This window comes from Scardinius erythrophthalmus, assembly GCF_964197995.2.
Source record: "Scardinius erythrophthalmus genome assembly, chromosome: 3".
In the NCBI taxonomy this organism is placed as follows: Eukaryota; Metazoa; Chordata; class Actinopteri; order Cypriniformes; family Leuciscidae; genus Scardinius; species Scardinius erythrophthalmus.
In genome coordinates this window covers 37,204,948-37,225,792 of record NC_138223.1, presented here as the reverse complement: position 1 = coordinate 37,225,792, position 20,845 = coordinate 37,204,948, and the positions used below count along the sequence as shown (strand labels likewise).

At 39.7% G+C, this 20,845-nt stretch overlaps 1 protein-coding gene across 1 annotated transcript in view; it reads left to right on the top strand.

Moving 5' to 3' along the window:
- grin2bb (glutamate receptor, ionotropic, N-methyl D-aspartate 2B-b) overlaps positions 1-20,843 on the top strand; it is a gene marked incomplete at its 3' end in the record, with an annotated part of 93,781 nt that extends 72,938 nt beyond the window's left edge. Inside the window, exons 6-15 of the mRNA XM_081361564.1 lie at positions 5,330-5,444; positions 5,699-5,907; positions 6,845-7,016; positions 8,729-8,882; positions 8,988-9,113; positions 9,577-9,806; positions 10,833-10,993; positions 12,830-13,017; positions 15,044-15,282; positions 18,354-20,843. Of these exons, the coding sequence (XP_081217690.1) occupies positions 5,330-5,444; positions 5,699-5,907; positions 6,845-7,016; positions 8,729-8,882; positions 8,988-9,113; positions 9,577-9,806; positions 10,833-10,993; positions 12,830-13,017; positions 15,044-15,282; positions 18,354-20,843 (4,084 nt within the window). The remainder of the gene's footprint in view (positions 1-5,329; positions 5,445-5,698; positions 5,908-6,844; positions 7,017-8,728; positions 8,883-8,987; positions 9,114-9,576; positions 9,807-10,832; positions 10,994-12,829; positions 13,018-15,043; positions 15,283-18,353) is intronic.
- Between the last annotated feature and the right edge of the window lie 2 nt (positions 20,844-20,845).

The following is a 20,845-nucleotide window of genomic DNA, read 5'->3' as shown; positions in this document are numbered from 1 at the left end:
ATATAACAAATTTGGCTCATTTTTGGCTGTGATCTTTTTTTTTCTGCTGAATTCAAAGTCAAATTTGAACCTGGGTCCACCTACATACTAAAGGGAAACTGTACCACTACCCCTGGACTTTTTATGTAAAGAATTAAGATGTTAAAGCAATTTTTTCTTTGGTCATGCTTTATCTTGCCTAGGGCACCAAGTGAGTCGGGACCGCCACTGGTGCCCCATCAAAAACAATAGGTGCAAGACATCCGTGGGCTCAGGGGAGCTAGAGAGACACTGCCTCCTTCTGTGATTGTCTTTGTTGGACAGTGTTGCTTTGTAAAAATGTGAGTGGTTTGAACAATATTATACTATTGATCATTTTCATGTGAATATTTTTGAGAAGGCACCTTAGTTATTTTAGTATTATTTCTATAATATTATATTATTCATTAGGGATGTCAAATTAAAATTAGAATTCCGAATATTCGTCGAATTTAAAATAAAAATGCAATAATGGCGCATTCGCATTTTAGATGTGTGTCAGGCAGTTTTGTGACAGTGGCGCACGAGATGTGCTGATTAGAGTTGTTGTTGCATTTTAATGTTTTTCTTAGCCTGTCCAGTTGAACCCAATAGATGCAGCTCTGGTCATTTAAAACACTGCAGAAATAAAGCAAACTATAAAGATATAGTTCTAAAAATCGTTCTCAGTATTAAAGAATAGCAGAGTTCACACCACAGCTATAACGAAAATAGCCAAGAGAAACGATATCGTTGGAATCACTTTCAGAACGATTTTATCCAGCTGATGGATGATAAAAACATTGACAGCCAATCAGAATCCATCCTGCTGTAACGAGCTTGAGCATTTAAAGTGACAGACAAGCACGAGTTTAGAATAAACTGAACGATAGCGTCCGCTGGTGTGGATGCTAATATAGTTATCTTTATAGTTATCGTTCTTGGTGTGAACGGGCCTTTAGTCTATAGTCTCAAATATACTTTAGAATCAAACTATCATAACAGTGTATTTTTAATGACCTCATCTGTCGTCATGATGCCGGTGAATCGCAGATGCTTTCTGAACTGCTGTTTTCTCACCGCTGTCATTGTTGTGTGTATATTTTGTTATTGAGAGGAAAGCGCACACCACATATTTACATATTCATCTAAACGTAGCTCTCAGCAGCGCCGGGATGTTCGTTAACAGTATATCCCTACAAAGGTGTTTATTTTTTTTACTTCTAAGCAAAGAACGAAAAAGAACTTCACTACACAACAGTTCACTTAAGGGCCACAGGTGTTGCTAACAACAAGGGTCTCTGAACTCTACATTTAGCCCCTTTTAAGTTTCAGTTTTAATTTTTTTTTACTTTTAGTTAACAATGACAACCCTTGCTCCTCTGAGAAAATGCCCCTGCTCCAAACAAGACGTTAATGAAATAATCGCATACAGTCCTCACACTCCCTCAAGTTTTCGATGGTTGTTAAAGCTGTACCCTGTTGATCTGAGAGGCTATTTCACAGCCTCACGACAAGTATCACGAAATGACAAAGAGTCAAGCCAGGAGATGTTATGTCAGGGCTAAAATGAAACATGAGAGGAAACCCTTGAATCTAAGATCAAGTCATTCATAGACCTTTGAATGATTACGCTTTTAAATGTATGGGTGTACGGTAAATCTGAAGATGAGTTTTCTAATGGCAGATCAATGCTAGAACTGAAAAATGTCGTATACGATAAATCTGGTTGTCTGTCTTGTCGATATTGATCTGTTTGTATTTATAGCGACAGATAAATGGGTCTCTGCTGCATCATGCGTCTCGCTGTAAGTACAAAAGATGCTACCTCTCTCTCCATGTCTCTTCCTCTCATTCTCCCTCACTCTCTCGGGCGAGATTACTGTTCCCATGGCAACACAGCAGATTGCTTGGAGATTGCTATGGTTGTGGGCACCATGGTAACACATTTTATATGCTGGTGGGTCTCTCTCTCTCTCTCTCTCTCTCTCTCTCTCCCTCTCTCTCTCTCTTTCACACACATCCTCTCACTTTCATTCTATCTGTTGGCAGTTTGGGGTTGTACGTACTTTCTGTCAGGAGTCCGCCCTAACACACCCATTTGAGTGACATGAACTGAACTGATGGTGCGCGTCTCTGAGATTGTAGGTTAAACGGATCAGATGTGCACTTAACTATTGCAGTTTAAATGTCTAAAATACATTTTAAGTCTTGTTTTAACAAATATACCTGCTGGTGGATGCTGTAACTACACCGATCAGTGGGAAAATAACGTATTTTTCCATTGACGACCACTATGTTTTCTGACTAAATGCATTTTTGCAAACAAAACATAGTCTAAATCGCAAGTATTTGATTAAAAGTCTGATTTGGACTCAACATTGTCATTTTCCTGCGCCTCCCCAGGACCCATGGTTGCTACTTTACTTCCACAGCCTCCTGTGAGCCTCAGATGAGCAACTGCCATTGAGATGAATGGCAATGCTAACGGTTAGCTTTGTCCGGATGTTATAGACCTCCACACAGGAGCCCCTTTTTTGTGTTGTTAGCTTCCGTACAACATTGCTTTACAATCTTACTCCAATGAATTGCACATGCATGAGACACACTCACTACTTGTTTGGTCATTCTTCTTTCTAGCCTCTCTCTATTTCTAGATTTCTCTTTCATGTTCTCTTGTTCAGAGCAGATATTTATTTCCTGTGTGGTGAGTCGTTTTCATGAGGCCGATTGTTGTCATGGCGACGACAGCCCACAGATGGAGGCAAGAGAGCGAGGAGTGCAGCAGAGAGTTTTCACTGGCTCTGACACAAAACTTGTTGACACACATACATGATGATACTCATGTTATGATGAAAATCTGTGCGCATATCGCTGCTCAAGGGCAGAAACACACACACACACACACACACACACACACGCACCTGACTACGGACTGATTTACCGTCACTGTCTAAATTGGGTCAGTTCTTCTACGTCATAAATTTTACACCCTGATGGCAGAAAAGGGAAACGACTTACAACTTGCCCATGTGATTAATTTTCATGATGTTTTACTGCTGATGTCTTTTATTAGTGTGGGGATTTTTATGTTGTGTGTTTGACACAGTAGGGTGAATTGATGGAATGGGGAAAATAAATGGAAAAAGCACCGTTTCTTATTTATCTGTAGGGCTAGTTTTCAAACATAATATTTCTCTGTAGGTTTTATTTTTATGAAAGTCAGTTTATGTGTAGGCACATCACTTAAAGGCACATAACTTAGAGTTATCAAACATTTCCACTGTTATTGCCCAGGAAAAACATATTCAGTTCATTTAACATATGAAGACTTCAGATGCAAAAGTCTTTTTATCAGGCTCCTATTTATAGCTTTCTACCCAAGTACCTGCATTTCTGAATGGGCTGAGGCTGGGATTTAGTGAGTTTGAAGTGAAAGTATTTGATGAGCGTATACTACGTGCGGAGAGCATTCACTCAATATTATCTCATTTTTGACAGAGGTGGCTTTTAGAGGCTTTTGCTTCGGAGGTCTTCATATATTGATTATGAAACATTTCATGAAATAGCATAAAAGGTAATGTAAAAATATAAAATTATAGATTATATAGTTAATCAAAATAACTATAATTCACTTTAAGTATACAGATATACCAAAAATTCTGCTTGAGAAAAGACACATTTGTGTAGTAGTATGCTGAAAAGAATTTGGTGTGGGATTTACAATTTTCATTGGAAATGGCTAGAAAAAGAATCAGAAAATAACACCTTGAATTAAATGTGTAAAGATTAAAAGTATTTAGTAATGTCTTGTAAATGTACTCAAGTGATCTTTGTTTTATTTTCATCTTCGAAAAAAGTTAGTGTTGCTCGAAAAAGTTAACTAGCCATGTTTTCCCCTAATGAATATTGTATACTGTTACTGATGGGTTTTGATTTCATTTGTTGTATATTCTTTTTTATTATTGTACATGTGTTTATATTTATGTATTATAAACCTTTATTTCTTTTTCTTCTTATTATGAACTCCTATTTCACGTAAGTGGCAAATGCTGAATCTGTGGCCGAAAATATTAAGAAGTCAAGTGCTAAGTTAGATCTCAAGGGCAGCAAGAAGAACAACACATTTTAAGAATGCTAAAACATTTTTTATGCAGTACAGACGTCTAAGTGCTAGATGAGGTCAGTAAAGACGAGTCACTAGACTCAGACAGTCCATTAAGCACTGCCCAAATGTGTCTGTGGAGTAGGTTAGTGACACGAAAGAGGTTAATTACAACTCGGACGAAAGCATTCTGAATGAACTTGAAGATGTTATTTGGCTAATTCTGGTGGGCCAGTGAGGGAGAATCTAATTTACACTGTGATTAGATGGCAGTGCAGGTGCTGATGTAGATAAAACAATATTAAAGGACCAAATACTGAGCCATGAGGGACTCCAAGGTTGAAGGGCAGAAACTGAGGCTTTCTTGCTAACTTAGAATGATCTGTTATTAAACCAGTAAATTAGCTAACTCTGTCAGCACTGAAATGAACAGTTTGTGGTTGACCATGGCAAAGGCTCTAGGCAGATCTGTGCAGTGTAAAGACACTCTGGGTGGTAAGGTTGCGTGACAAGATTTAATTCCTAAGTGATAGGGGTCAAGCATGCTGTTTTTGGAAAAAAGGTTGACATTTGGATGAAACTGTTCACCATGCAATGTTTGCTGTCTCATACACAGTTTGGCTTCCTATTTGCGTGTACTGGATACTATTTTAAGATGGCAAAGAATGGCATTATAAACTGGTTTAAATGTGCTACTTCCAAGAAATGAGCTACTATTAATGCAATCTTGGATGGCTTACTTGAAGGCTAAGATATCAGGTATTAGAAAAAATCTGGCATGTAATATTACTCACTTCTAATAAATGGTTTCCCCTGGATTATTAACTTACTATTATATTGGGTTCATGACTTTTGTATTTTGTTAAGGTGAAAGCCATAGCAGTTCCTCAAGATTCTCCAACTGAGTGGATTTAAAGTCATAAAAATGGTTTTGTGACCAGGAGGCTGCCAGATTCATATTTGCCATTGTGAATATTATTTGCTATAGCCTCTAGCAACAAACCTGCTTTCCTGCATTATACATGTGTGTGGACATACAGGTATGTGGATAGTATACAGAAACCCATCCACTATAGGTAAACTGGAAAGATGCTGACATTGAGGGATCCTGTAGATTGCTTTGACTTGTTCTGAAAATATGCGTGCTGTACAAGAAAGGAAAGTGCATTTGTGTTAATAACCATCAAATGTGCTTGGTCTGATATATTCCCTTTGTTTTCTCCTCAGGTATCTCATGAATGTGACATTTGAAGGGCGCAACCTCTCCTTTAGTGAGGACGGTTTTCAGATGCACCCAAAGTTGGTTATTATACTGTTAGATAAGGAGAGGCAGTATGACAGGGTGGGTATCTCTCCTCATTTCTCCTTTTCTCTCTTGATTTCTCTTAACTCATGACTGCAAAGTTCCCTGATGTAATTATCAACCTTCATTTACTCTTTATCTCTCTTCATCTTAATTCAAGATTTCTGCCCTCCTCAAATTTAGCCCGCACTAATCCAATCTCAGCCACTTCAGCCTCAGCACCCTCTTATTATGTCACTTGTTATCCTTCTCCCAGCTTTAGCTCTCATCTTGCCCTCTTTGTACTTTCACAGGTCGGTAAATGGGAGAACGGGTCTCTGACAATGAAGTACCACGTGTGGCCTCGGTTCGAGCTGTACTCGGATGCTGGGGAACGAGAGGATGACCACCTGTCCATTGTTACCCTGGAGGAGGCTCCATTTGTTATTGTGGAGGATGTCGACCCCCTCAGTGGCACCTGCATGAGGAATACAGTGCCGTGCAGAAAGCAGCTCAAAATCCAGTGAGAATCGCATAGGAACAGTACAGATATTCAGGAAATGTGCTGCAGTTTCGGTTCAAAGTTCAGATTCGTCTCAGATTTCACAGTAGTATTTGAAAACTTTGATTAAATCGAAGATGAATATTGTGGGGTGCAAAAATATGGGACTACAATGAAAATATGAGAGTCAAAATGTAATTTAAACCTGGAAGTAAACAGAAAGCTTTAGGATTTGAAAAAAATTCCAAACACTAAGAATGTTTCACCGCACTGTGTGTCTGTAAAGATGATTTTAACCGTGTCAAGATGGATAAAGCTGCATAATATAGGTAAAATATCTTTAAACTAAAGTTAGTCTTTGTATGAGATCAATATGAGATCAGTCATTAATCTTGACTGCCAAAATGCAGACAGTCTCATAAGAGCACTAAGTATAGATACTTCATTTAGTTTTCAAATTCAAAGTGCTCTATCACTGTCAGGACTCCAGTATATCATATAGTAAGAATGTGTGGTGTTTATGGAATTGTACAGTCACACTTTGAAACACTGATTTATTCATGGATTAAAACTGGTATCTCGTGTCTCGGTAATATTGATTATAAAATGTGTTTGATTACTGTTCAATTAATTTAGCATTCTTGTAATAAATTCCTGCTAAAACCAATTTATTGTGAGAAATGATCCAAGATTAATGTGGATTTTGACTAATTTAAGTCGCATTGTACTTTTGTAGTCAATGCAATAGTAAGTGCAGTGGTCATTAATCATTTTGATGTTATGTTGACTCATTGATTGATTTCTTCAGATGCAGATTTATTATGAAGTGGTATTTTAATCAAGGAATTAATAAACAGCTGAAGCAAACATTTTTGATCGTCTTCACTATGTAGAAAAATAACTTCCTGCGCTAACGTTAATCTTCTCACCTTTTTCTTCCTGTTTGTCCTATCTCTAGAAATCAGACAGGAGATTCAGGGATCTACATTAAACGCTGTTGCAAGGGCTTCTGTATAGACATCCTCAAAAAGATCGCAAAGTCTGTAAAGTTCACCTACGATCTCTACCTGGTGACCAATGGGAAGCATGGCAAAAAGATCAATGGCACATGGAATGGCATGGTTGGAGAGGTTAGTTTCAAAATGCTTTTAGTAAGAAAACTGGTTCTCATCAAACAACACCTAGAGTTGTTTATCATCCGAGAGCTTGCTGGATCATTTTCCTACCTATTCTACCAGACTGCATATGATAGATGAGAGGAGATCGAATACTAATAGATATCAAAATTGTTGCTTTGGTTTTTGTTAAACTGTCTGTGTGCTTATTGCAAAATTAAAAATAGTTTGCTCAAAATGTTGTTAACTGTAAATTTTGTGATTAAAAAGGGGGAAACTGGATCAAGAAATGTTGCGAGCCAGACTCAAACTCACATTGCTTGAATGGGCTCCATGGCTCCAGTGTTATTTTAGTATCGTTGATATACTAGTGTAGTTTTTGTTGATCATTTATTTGTATCATTTCTGTTTTCATTTTAATTTTAGTTAAAATTGTAGTAATTTTGTTGTGTGTTTCTGTCATTTCTATTTGTTTATTTTAATGTCTATCGTTTTTTGTTATATTAGTCATTTAGTATTTGTGTTTGTTTACTTTATATCAAGTGATGAAAATGTCTTTTCATGGTTTAAGTTAAAGGTAATGTGCAATAACCACTAGGACATGGCTCTGGAGCATCTATGGATTTCTGATTATGTATTATTTTCAAAAAAATTAACAGTTTCTCTCATGCCAAGAACAGATGAAAGAGAGAGAAAATGTGAGCGAGTGAGTTTGCACAAGCCCAAGGGAAAATACAGCTGGTGCATTAATTCAGATGAGAAATAATATGAGTTACCGGATCATATGTAAATCCACAGTTGGAATGAATGTTATGCAGTTCCCTTTCGGTCCTAGTCATATGAATACTCTCAGAACTGCACCACATTTGGAGTCGCAGACTTTTAGTAGCTTGCTTTATGTTTACTTAATGTCTTTACAAGATCTGATGCTCCAAGACATGTTCATGTTCAAAGATAGATGCTATAACGCAACACAAACTCATAGTCTCATATTTTGAAAAGACCAAGAAAATAGGATATGGAATAGCACTACTCAACATGCAGCCCACAGGGCATTTTTGCGCCCGCAAGTTTTATGAGATTCTGCTATATACCATGGTAAACCCACAGTGCAATTGAAAAAATCTGATACCAAGCGGAAATCTATAGTCCACTCTGCAAACCGTGCCACAGACGAGCGCTTACAGTACAGCCTCATTGATTAAAGCCATTTAGATTTTATGTGGCTGTGTAAGTGTGTAATACTCAGTAGCCTCATTAATATAACAGAGACACTATAAAAATTAGGAGTGCGGCCCTGGAGGCTAAAGGGATCCGGCTTTGTGGCCCCTTGAGTAGTCCTGATGTAGACAGAGCCTTTCTGTAGTGTACAATCACCTTATTAACTCTGTTTTGTCCCATTTTCCTAAATCACCAGAGGCATCTTATATGTAACTCTAAATATACCTGGACAAGTGATGGGTTTGGGGAAGTGGTGATTAGGGAAGGTTGAAAAGAAAGAGAAACGGCTATTAAAAGCTACTGCGACCCAGTGTAGGAAGTAACCTGATTTCTGCTTTCCTTGGTCTCGCAGTCGTTTTTTTCTTCTTCATGGTTTTCTCATTCACTAGTTCCCATTTTAACTTTCTTTCACCTTTTTCTTTTCACACTGTTACTTCCCCCCCTCTGTTGTGGCATGCCTAGGCTAGTACAAGATGGGCATAACTGTCCCGTTTCTTCACGTCTAGGTGGTGCTTAAGAATGCCCACATGGCAGTGGGGTCCCTGACCATAAATGAAGAGAGGTCAGAGGTCATTGACTTCTCTGTGCCCTTCATAGAGACAGGGATTAGTGTCATGGTCTCTCGTAGCAATGGCACAGTGTCTCCTTCTGCCTTTTTAGGTAAGTACTAAATACACAATGTAAGGTGATTCAAGATAAAATTCCACATTCAAGTGCACTCTTCATTAATAATTTGTCTTCCCTTCTCTTTATTTTTGCTCTCAGAGCCCTTCAGCGCTGATGTCTGGGTAATGATGTTCGTTATGCTGTTGATAGTTTCAGCCGTGGCTGTCTTCGTCTTTGAGTACTTCAGTCCTGTTGGCTATAATCGCTGCTTGGCAGATGGACGAGGTGTGCATGCAAATATAAATCTATCACCCGGTATATACTGTATGTAGTTTTACAGTATGTCTTCATTTTCTAGCCATCTAAAAATGCATATAAATATACTTATTGCAGTGTTTTTACAATATTTACAAATTATGTTTAAAATATATATATATTTAAATATATACATGTATTTATTTCTCTCTATATTATAATATACATTTATTCAAAAAATTATATATATATTTCTTTTAGTTTTGCCCATTATGTCCATCTTTTCATTTTGTATTAGCTGGTTTCATGCTCTGTAATGTATTGCTTCTCTCAGTGTATTGATTCTTTTGATTGAAATCAAAACTGAATAGTTAATTCAAGTCTATTTATTACCATTTGTTTTCATCTGCTCTTTTACTCCTCTCTGATTCCTATTAAATGATAACGTAATAACTCCCTATTTCAATTTCTTTACCTCTTTACACGGAATCAGAGCCTGGCGGTCCCTCCTTCACCATTGGAAAAGCTATTTGGCTACTTTGGGGTTTGGTCTTCAATAACTCTGTGCCCGTGCAGAACCCCAAAGGCACTACTAGCAAGATCATGGTATCGGTCTGGGCCTTCTTCGCTGTGATTTTCCTGGCCAGCTACACTGCCAACCTGGCCGCGTTTATGATTCAAGAGGAATATGTGGACCAGGTGACTGGCCTGAGTGATAAAAAGGTAACGGTGTTTATTGGTCAAATTCAGCAGCATGTGCAAAAGTGAACCATGGCCATCTGAAAGCTGTTATTAAAAATATAGTTCTCGTTGATCTCATTTATCTTTCTGTCAAAAAAAATTAGATCTAAGGACATAATAAGCTGGAGTTTTTTTTCTCCGACGACTGCCTTGAACTGAACGTGATTTGAATTGATTCACCAGACTCAACCTTGGTGTTAAACAGCTAAGGTTAATTTGCCAAGACTAGCCAATAAATGATGCAATATTTAAGGTGCACCGTGTAATTTGTTAGAATATGTTCTTTTGTTTAATGTGCAGAGACAGCTGTTGGGCATTTGTGGGTTTTCTGTGGCTCTGGCGCTATAAAAACATTGCTTTGTTTGCGTGATCTAACATGATCAATTAATGGTTTAACCAGTGACACGGGTTTGGGGCGGGAGTATCTGTGGGAGTATTTTTAGAAATTTGAAAAAGGAATTTAAAAGGAAAAAACTTTTCCCATTTTATGTTTTTAATTAACTGTGAATAAGTGAATCCATGCATGCTTACTCTGCACGGTTTTGCATATGAAACACTAATACTACTGTTTATGATCCTCAAATGACTGATGACATATGTGGGCAACCACATGCTGACTGGTTTAGTGATAATTTGTTTTTGTTTTTCTGTCATCTTTGCGTGGAAAAAAGTGGGCTAATGTGAATTAGCCAGCCGCTATGAAACAGAAAACAAGATTTGACTCTGAGAGGGTGCTGTAGCCCGTTTAATAATTGATGTGGTGAGATTTTGTTTTTTACTCTAAGTCATGCTTTACTTTTTATGTCTGGCAAAGCTTTGAGTGTCTAGAGAACATAGTCCATGTGTTTACACAGGAAATAGTTCTATTATGAATGGTGGAGAAAAGAGATCTGTTGTATCTTTAAGGTTTTTTGAAGTGACACCTCTCCTCACACTTTGTCCCTTGAGTGTTCATTGACAATGTGGACACTGCTGAGTTATATATATATTTTTCTCTCTCTTATCAAGTTTCAACATCCGAATGACTTTTCCCCTCCGTTCCGGTTCGGTACTGTGCCCAATGGCAGCACAGAGAGAAACATAAGGAATAACTACAAGGAGATGCACAGCTATATGACCAGCTTCCACCAGAAAAACGTAAACGAGGCGCTCCACAGCCTGAAGACGGGGTGAGAAGGAAAAAAGAGAAAAATTATGAGAGAGAGAGAGAGATTATGACATCTGCATGAAAAGAATATAAAGGGTGAAAAAGAGGGGAAGACAGGGAGATTAACTCTTTCCCCGCCAGTGTTTTAGAAAAAAGTTGCCAGCCACCGCCAGCATTTTTGATCATTTTCGCAAAAGTTTCATGGCCCCCAGAATGTTTTGTTGTACGAATATCTGAATATATCCAAAGAAAGAAAAGACCCTCAGCTTTAAAAAAAAAAAAAAAAAAAAAAGTTTAATTCTAGCTTCATGCATTCCTTTTTTTTATCAACACTTGAATGTGGGTAAGTTTAATTTAAAAAGCAACATTTTGAGCTAAAAGCTGAGAAAATGTTCCCAATGACATTTCATTAAGTAACATAAGGCAGTTTTGATTCCTGTGCTGTTTAATGTTAATAATCGCGTTAACATATGCTAGGGTGACCATACGTCCTGTTTAACCAGGACATGTCTGGCCAGGATTTCGAGATCGCCCAAAATGCCCGGGATTCGGCTTTTGCTTTCTACAGTCACCATTCATTATGTTTACATTATTACATTATTTGACACTGACACGTATGTGCCAGCTTTGCAGGTCATGCATTCTGCTTCACACGGATCCCGATCGAGACGAAAACACAGGAATTTTCTTAGCAATGCTAAAACGCACATTAACCGATCACTTGTTTAGCGTTCATGTAAACACTACATTCAGATTCACCAATCGGAATTAATTCAGTCCTACTGAATCAAAAGGTGTGCATGTAAACAAAAAGAATGGCGTCGAGAAATCCCGGCCGGACATGTCCTGGAATATGGTCACCCTAACATATGCATATGCCTACATATGATATTGCTTGTTTTTGCATCTTCTTCGCCTCTGTTTTGATCTGGAGATTCAATACTCTTTCAGAAGATGCCAAATAGCGCCCCCTATGGTGTATAACAGTGAATACACTGAAAGCTGAAATTTCCGTCAATGGCGGGGAAGCGTTGTCTCACAAATGATGGAAATTTCCGTCAATGGCGGGGAATGAGTTAAAAGATTGTAGGACAGCAGTAAGTACAGTGCGTGAGTGGGTGGGTGGATGAACTCTGGACTGATAGCATCAAAATGAGGCATCCTGGAGGGATTTTGTTTGGAGATGCAGATTGGTAGAAGAATATTTCAACATGAAACTGGTTTCTGAAATCCTTTATTTTATCAGTACTAACTGTGGACATTTTAAAGAGGCACTCAGTATTTTTTGTTTATGTTGTGCTGGCAGATATGATAGTTATCTTGGACTTATAATAACAGTGAACAGGATAAAGTATATAGTTTTAGCTGGTCATCTGACTTCAACTTGGCACAGCGCGCTTTTTTTAAAGGTACATAAAAAGTGTTCATATTAGTAGCCTTCATACCATGTGAGCATACATCATTTTAAACATTTTAAAACTATTATACATTTTTGTGTAAAACTAATGGGACCTTATCGTAAAGTGTTACCATTTTATTTAAAACTATAGTAAAAAAGTAAAAAATCAGTCAGTAAATTTTTTTTTTACAAATACTTTATGGCTGCTTATTTGTCGCTGACCAGGAAAAAAACGGGAAAGTAACTTAGATGTGTTTAACACAGGGTTATTATTTAAATAATCGGGTTGATATATATATTTAGATATATAAATGACTAAAAATGTAATTAAATTAAAATTAAAACAGAAAAAATCTATTTAAAAAATATAATATTGTATCAATAATACTGAAAATAACACTGGTTTTGACAAGGAATTATTGACATTCTAACATATTACTCTTCTCTCTTGCTCTGTAGTAAATTGGATGCATTTATCTACGATGCGGCGGTCTTGAACTACATGGCCGGACGTGACGAGGGCTGTAAACTCGTGACCATTGGCAGTGGTTATATCTTTGCCACTACAGGGTATGGCATTGCCATTCAGAAAGACTCAGGCTGGAAGAGGGCAGTGGACCTCGCCATTCTGATGCTTTTTGGAGATGGTAAATTTTGTCTTCTTTTTTCTTCCAATTTGTCATTGCATTGGATGATTGTGATAAATAAGTCAGTCTAAATCTCAGGGTTCCTACACAGAATGGAAAATTATGGAATTTGATATGAGTAATTTTCAGGTCTGGGAAAGAATGGAATTTTGAACTTGAAAATGTGCAGGAACCTTGTAATCTGCACAAATAATTTTAAGATTAAAGACAAATGTTCAGGGGAAATTCACCAAGAATGAATCTGTATTGTCTTGAGTCTATTATCATCTGATTCACAAAAAAAATATGCAAATCTGGCAACCCCACAAACACACCCCAAAATTATACAAAGCACAATTTGCACGATGGGAGGTGTATATAACAGATAGCAAACAGTGCCTGGTTAAAATGGATTGTGGGTGGTTAGTGAATAAAACTGAAATGCTGTTCACAAAAGTGGCGTGAATGTGTAGAGAATTCACAGCTTGAGATGTTTACTTCATTCACTTCTTCTTTAAATGGTTCTCAATGTGCCCTCAAGGCAAACAGTTTTGAAGAATACCTGGCAGCAGATGACAAGTGCCTACACTGTCTGTTAGTACGCCAACAAGTATGCCACACAAAATGGTATTAGATGTGTGAAAATATGGCAGCCTGTTTCTCAGAGCCTCCTTTGTGTGAAATTCACATTCTGTTAAAGCATAATAAAGTTAATACTGAATTACTGTACTCACTAAATTATAAATAGTGTACCAAGTAACTGTAATAGTTGTACTGTAACAGCAATAGATCTCCACATTTCTAATTCATTTTGATTTGAGAGCTTTCCTTTAGAACCCACTAGTAATCCAGATCCAGAGGCCATTTCTGGACATCATCCTCTCTTACCCAAACAGCATCTGAGACGACAGGCTGTTTGGAACACATCCAAAGACACATGCAGAACATGCCCTATGCACCCCATGCATGCATAAACAGTGTTAATAATTTCAGACATTCAGTATATATTGTAAAGAGAGCTTATAGATATATGGGCACAGTCATACAAAATCCGATTGGCATCTAGATACATTTATATAATATATATCCCATACTTAGTGATTCCACATGCATACATGGGTGTGTCACACAAGCGGGACAAATTAGAATAGATTAGTGGCACAGTGAGCATTTATATGCATATTGACAAGCAGGCAGTGCACCGTAGTTCGGCACACTGACAGCGGTATGGCATGTAAAGGTGCGTTTGGGTGTGTCACGTGTTGTTATATAAGCCAGCATGATCCAGGAGCAGGAATAGAGTCCTATTTGCAAGTGACAAGGGGGTCCTTGTGTTATCTCAAAAGTACACTGGGAAGGCATCAACTGCGTGGCATATACATGTAGGTACACATGAATGCACCGGCACAGCATGCAAACACCTGCGCGCGCATTCGCCCTCACATAGGTATTTGACGGATTTGAAGGCTTAAGTCACCAAGTAAAGTTGTCAGTGTGTAATAGAAAAGCAGCCACTGAATGGATGTAATCATTTGCATGTTTGTTTTTTGAGTATATTTGTGTAGGCTATATCTGAATTTGCCCCTAAAGACTGACCTGCAGGGCACCAAATGATGTTTTGGAGTTTGATCTTGTCCCTCCTATGCGAGCTGTCAGGCCCCTCTGGGCCCTTATTAGAGCTGGGAACCAAATCTCAAGTGACTCCCATAAGCAATCATTAACGAGAAGAGAGCTTCAGTGCATATGAATTTGGATTAATCCGTCATCATGACAAATGTTACACTTCGCAGGGGCCGTAATTTGTTTACAGTGCACAGTTTTGTGGGGGCTCTAAATAAATGCACTGCTGAAATCGTCACGGATAGACAAAGTGAACAGACACTTCTGCTAACAGCTCAAGAGCTCTCAAAGCCCACAAACACACAAAACACACAGCGGGAGAGGCAGAAAGTAAAAATTCAGCGAATCATAAACAGTCACTCTCTTTTTCTAACACCAAAATTTTGAAATTAGCAATCTTTTTCATTTTTTTTTTTTTTTTTTGTAGGTGAGATGGAGGAACTTGAGGCCCTGTGGCTGACTGGCATCTGCCACAATGAGAAAAATGAGGTGATGAGCAGTCAGCTGGATGTAGACAACATGGCAGGTGTGTTCTATATGCTGGGAGCTGCAATGGCCCTGTCCCTTATCACATTCATCGCAGAGCACCTCTTCTACTGGCAACTGCGATTCTGCTTCATGGGTGTGTGCTCGGGCAAGCCCGGCGCCACCTTCTCCATCAGCAGGGTGAGTAGCAGGTTTACTTCTGAACTTTTGATCTGCAGGCAAACAACCACAAGGGTTGACCCAATTATTATTCTGGAGCCAACAGCCTATTGAGTTCAATTAGCTCTTGAAGCTTCGGAGACTATGAGCATTTTCTTAATTGGTGTCTTTGTCTTGCTGCCCAGTAAAAATATCTTTCCTATCCTTAAAGTTGCGAAGCAATGGAAGTACAAAAATATATTTCTTTCCCCATATTGTGATGTACATCCAAGTGTAGCATTTTGTGTGTGTGTGTGGGGGGGGGGGGGGGGGGGTTGGGGGACTTCAAGGCATCTTGGTTGTTGATTGGATTTTGAGATGTGGGCGTTACATTCAAGTGGAGGCAGATGAACGCAAGCATACAAGGGGCGAAGAAGGTGCCTTCACACCATGTTGAAATTACCGTAATTTAAGGTTTCAACTTGTAAAAAACGTTCACGTCCTTTTAGAGCTTGTAATTACAGCTTGTAAGATGGGACTGTTCTGAGAGCTCCTACTTGTTCCACCTGATCGCTGCAGATTCGTTTAGGCATTGATAGTGTCACCATAGAAAAGCATAATTCCCAGTCGGAGGACGTGAACAGCTCTGAATAGAACGTCACGTGTTGTTATCTCAAGCCTACGATATTTATGACAGGGCGTGCCGTGAAAGCATCATGAAGTCTTGTCATTTTCACCGGAAGATCCATTTATGACATTTTGATTGGTCAAATTAAAAAAAATAATAATAATAATAACATATGAACGGTAAGATCTATTACATGCATTTAGAAAATAGGGTGAGTTTCCATTTCATGCCAACTTTAAAACGAGAAGTTTTCCTGAGAAATATTAAGATGTGCTTTCAACAAATGTTTCTTGAATGTAAGTTTTAATGATTTTAATAGCTTTAAGCACAAACTTAACTTTATGCAATTGGCTCTTTTTGGCTCTTGAGTGAATTTGATTGAATTTAAATATTTTTACTGGAAACTACACAAATACACTGATTAAGAAAATGATTTTGCAGTGTAAGAAAAAAAAAAGTGAAAAGTGTATAAGTATTTCCTTTACATTAGAAGCATTACATCTCAAGACTGAAACTTTTGGATGATGATTACATTTGATTTGAGTTTTGTATTTTTTATACATTTATTGAGTTTTGTATTGAATTTGTATAATTGTGATAAATGTGGTGTATGCAAAAAGGGTACATTCTGTTTTGTTTCATTCTGATGTGTGTGGGGTAAAGGGCAAACACTTCCAGTGCCCATTTTGTGCATATGCAGTATTTATAAATCAAAACCTTGATCTTGAGCTAACAGGCAGTTAGCTCAAAGCAGCAGTCTCTCATTCTAGACATTCGGACATCAAATCATGCCTCAAGCAATTTGGAGTGGTGCCATGACCCACATAATGTCTGGGATGAACACAGAGGGAGTAAATATCAGTTTATCTGACCAAATTGGCAAGTGGCTCAAAGATAAACCTGGGTTTACCTGAGTTCACAAATTATTGAGGCTAACCGTAAAAACGATTACTATATTGGTTTGTTAGCCAACAGGGCAATTTGCATGACCAGTTTCCTCAGCTACAATTACAGACGCAGGAAACCGATTTTCTTACTAGATATATTTCCCTTTGAGATGTAGATGCGTGTGTTGCTGTAGTGGGGGTAAGAAGACTCTAAAATGAATAGAGGGAAAAAAGCAAAATACAAAATGGGAGAGAATGGAACCTCTCAAGAGAAAGAAGGAAAGAGAAAAAGAAATGAGATAACACTGAATGGAGAATATGTTCCAACCCAATCGGATTGAAGGGTCAGGAGATGAATGAAAATAAGAGTCACACTGGGAAGGATGACCTGAGTTTAAAAAAAGACAGAAGGTAGTGGAGATAAGAGGAACATAAAGAGAAGAGGAAAAAATACACAAGAGTGGATAGGACACTAAGCTTGACTCAGAGCGAGACAGGAAACATTTCTGACATGTTGCCTCACTGGAGGGACAGATCGCCAGTAGAAGAGTAACCTTTAGCCTTTGAAATGTTTTGAGGAGAATTCTATTTGTTCCACATGTGTTTCATGTATTATTTGTTATGAAAAGGTTTTATATGGTTTAAATATATATATATATATATATATATATATATATATATATATATATATATATATATATATATATATATATATATATAATGAATTTTAAAAGACATTCTAGTATAGTGCATCACAACATTTATTAGTCTGAATATAAATGGACACACCAACAGTATAAAAGATAATGAAGTATTTTGTCTCCCAGCCAGTCTCACAGTTTACACATTTGCCATTAAGAAATGAGTTTGATAAAATACAGCCAAAACTACACAGATAAATGGATTAAAATGCAGTAAATCTGCATCATGGTGAATGAGCTGGAGAGGTTTATTAGAATATTGTGTAATTAATTTGTCGTGGCAGTGATGAAGGAGAGACACAGATGAGTAGACACAGTGGTGTCAGCTGAATTTTAATCACATTGATTGAAGACATTGATAGACAGTCAAAACCACAGAGTTACCGCAACACTGTCACCATGTCATCATCAATCACAACCTCTTTCGCCCCTACTGTTTCTCTTTCTTGAACTAATTCCATTCTGTTTTTCTCTCTCTCCTTTCAATTCTTTATGACTCCCTCATTTTCCCTTTTCTCTTCTTGTATTTATAATCTCAAAAGTTTAAAGACAGTGATGGATAAACTGTTCGTTTTAAACATGACGTGATAAAAGAAAATCCCTGTTTTTAAAATGTATAATAATAATTTTTTCCTCCAGCAGGCTTTATAAAACTAAACTACAGCATAAAGATGACTGTCAGAACAGTAATTACAAAACTAATTTGTAAACATAAATACTTAAAAACTATAGAACTACAAGATTTAAGACTTAAGGTTTGACTTGAACTTTGCATCAGAATTGTGAACATGTTTGCTGCTAATTAAACTTTTCATTAAACGAATCTAATCCCACATTGTTTGTTTCTTCTTCTCTTTTCCTTTGTTTTTGCTTTCTCTCATTTTATCTGTCCAATAGGGCATCTACAGTTGCATCCATGGTGTTCAGATTGAAGAGAACAAATCAGCCCTTAACTCACCATCAGCCACTATGAACATGAACATGAACAACACCCACTCCAACATTCTCCGTTTGTTGCGTACTGCCAAAAACATGACCTCTGTGCCTGGGGTCAATGGTTCACCCCTCAGCGCATTGGACTACAGCCATCGTGAGTCAGCCGTTTATGACATCAGTGAACATCGGCGCAGTCTAGTAGGCCACACAGACTGCAAGCCTCCACCGTACCTGCCAGAGGACAACATGTTCAGCGACTATGTAAGCGAGGTGGAGAGGACTTTTGGGAACTTGCACCTGAAGGACAGCAACCTGTACCAGGATCATTACCTACACCACCATGGGGGCACGGGATCCGAACTGGCTCTCGGTATGTCGGGTCCCCTGCCTAACCGACCTCGTAGCTTAGGGAGTGCCAGTTCATTGGAGGGTGGGTACGATTGTGACAGCTTAGGGGGAGGGGTAGCGCCCATCTTCACCACCCAGCCACGGCAGTCGCTGACACATCGGAACAGGGAAAAGTTTGACCTGATTGCCGGTCACCCAACCCAGTCAAGCTTCAAGTCTGGCCTGCCTGATCTATACGGAAAGTTCTCCTTCAAGGGTGGGGCATCCAGTTCAGGTTTTATAGCAGGACATGACAGGTACTGTGGGGGAGGTGGGGTGGGATCGGGAGGGGACGATGGAAACATTCGATCCGACGTGTCTGATATTTCCACTCACACCGTGACCTACGGAAACCTCGAAGGGCACGGCAAACGGCGTAAGCAGTACAGGGACAGCCTAAAAAAGAGACCCGCTTCTGCCAAGTCTCGCCGTGAGCAGGATGAGATTGAGCTTGGATTCAGGAGACGCCCCCACCACACTATCCATCATCACCACCATCATCCAGCAACACAAGCACACCGCTCAGCCACCCCACCCGTGGAGCGCAAGAGCCAGAGAGGTGGTAACGGCACCTCCTATCTATTCAGAGACAAAGATAATTTGAGGGACTTCTATGTGGATCAGTTTCGAGCCAAGGAAGGGGCATCTCCATGGGAACATTTGGATTTAAGTGATGCTCCAGGAATGGGTGGAGGAGTGGGACTGGGCGGAGGCGGTTGCGGTGGAGTAGTTAGTAGCGGTGGTGCTGGGGGAGCGTGCACTAGTTTGGTTCCCATTGAAGATTTCCTGAAAGGTAAATCCAAGAAGACAGATTGTAAGGGTGGAATGGGAGGAGGATCACCTGGGCAACAGGGCCATGCATGCTGGGAAAAGGGCATCGGAGGGGTGGGAGGGTTGGCTGGAGGGGATTGGGAATGTCGCAATTGCCACAGTGGAGGGGTTGGAAGTGGAGGAAGCAAGCCAGTTTGCATGCATGGGGGAGGCGGGGCCGGGGCCTATCCAGCTGCTGGGGGAGTTGGGGGATCCAGTGGAGGGAGTGGACAAATCTCAAGCCGCCCTAGTTCCGCCTCCTGCAAGCGGTGTGATTCGTGCAAGAAACCGGGCAACTTATATGACATCAGTGAGGACAACCACCTCCTCTTGGATCAAATTGGGGGCAAGCACCCTCTGGAGAGCGGAAAGGGAGGGGGAGGCACAGGGGCCCAAACCCAGGTACAGAGGCGAAAATTTGGCCCAGGTGGTAAGGTTTTGCGCAGGCAGCACTCTTATGACACGTTTGTAGAGCTGCAGAAGGAAGGGGCGGGCAGGATGGGTGGGTTTGGAGGCAGTGGTGGAGCGTCAATGCTTCCTCCACCCCGAAGCGTGAGCCTAAAAGACAAAGACCGCTACATGGAGGGCGCAAGCCCCTACGCCCAGATGTTTGAGCAGTATGCGGGAGGGGAACGGGAGACAACATATTTTGGGGACAGAGGGAAGGGTGGGGGTTCATCATTTAGCTTATTTCGTGGGGGTGAAGGTGGGTTGCACCGTCGCTCCGTGGGTGAGAGAGACATGAGGGACAGGGATAGAGGCATGATGGGAGGAGGTGTGGGCGGTACCCGAGGGGTCGGGACTTACTCCTTGTCTAAATCTCTCTACCCAGATAAGGTGAACCAGAACCCATTCATCCCAACCTTCGGCGACGACCAGTGTCTATTACACGGCGCCAAATCATACTACATCAAAAAGCAGCAGGCACAGCCGCAGCAGCAACAGACGCCACAACAGCAGCAGCAGCAACAGCTCCTCAACAACAGTCGGGCTGACTTCCGGGGCTCCATGGGGGTGACTTCCTATTTGCCTGCTTCCGCAACTTCTGGGGTGATGTCCAATGTGGCCCCTCGGTTCCCCAAGGAGCTATGTCTGGGCGGGCCTCTTGGCAACCACCACGGTGGAGGACCTAGCAACAACAAGCTGCTGTCAGCAAGGGATGGGTTAGGAATGGGTCAAGGACAGAGACCGTTTAATGGATCGAGCAACGGACATGTTTATGAGAAGCTATCCAGTATAGAGTCTGATGTCTGAAG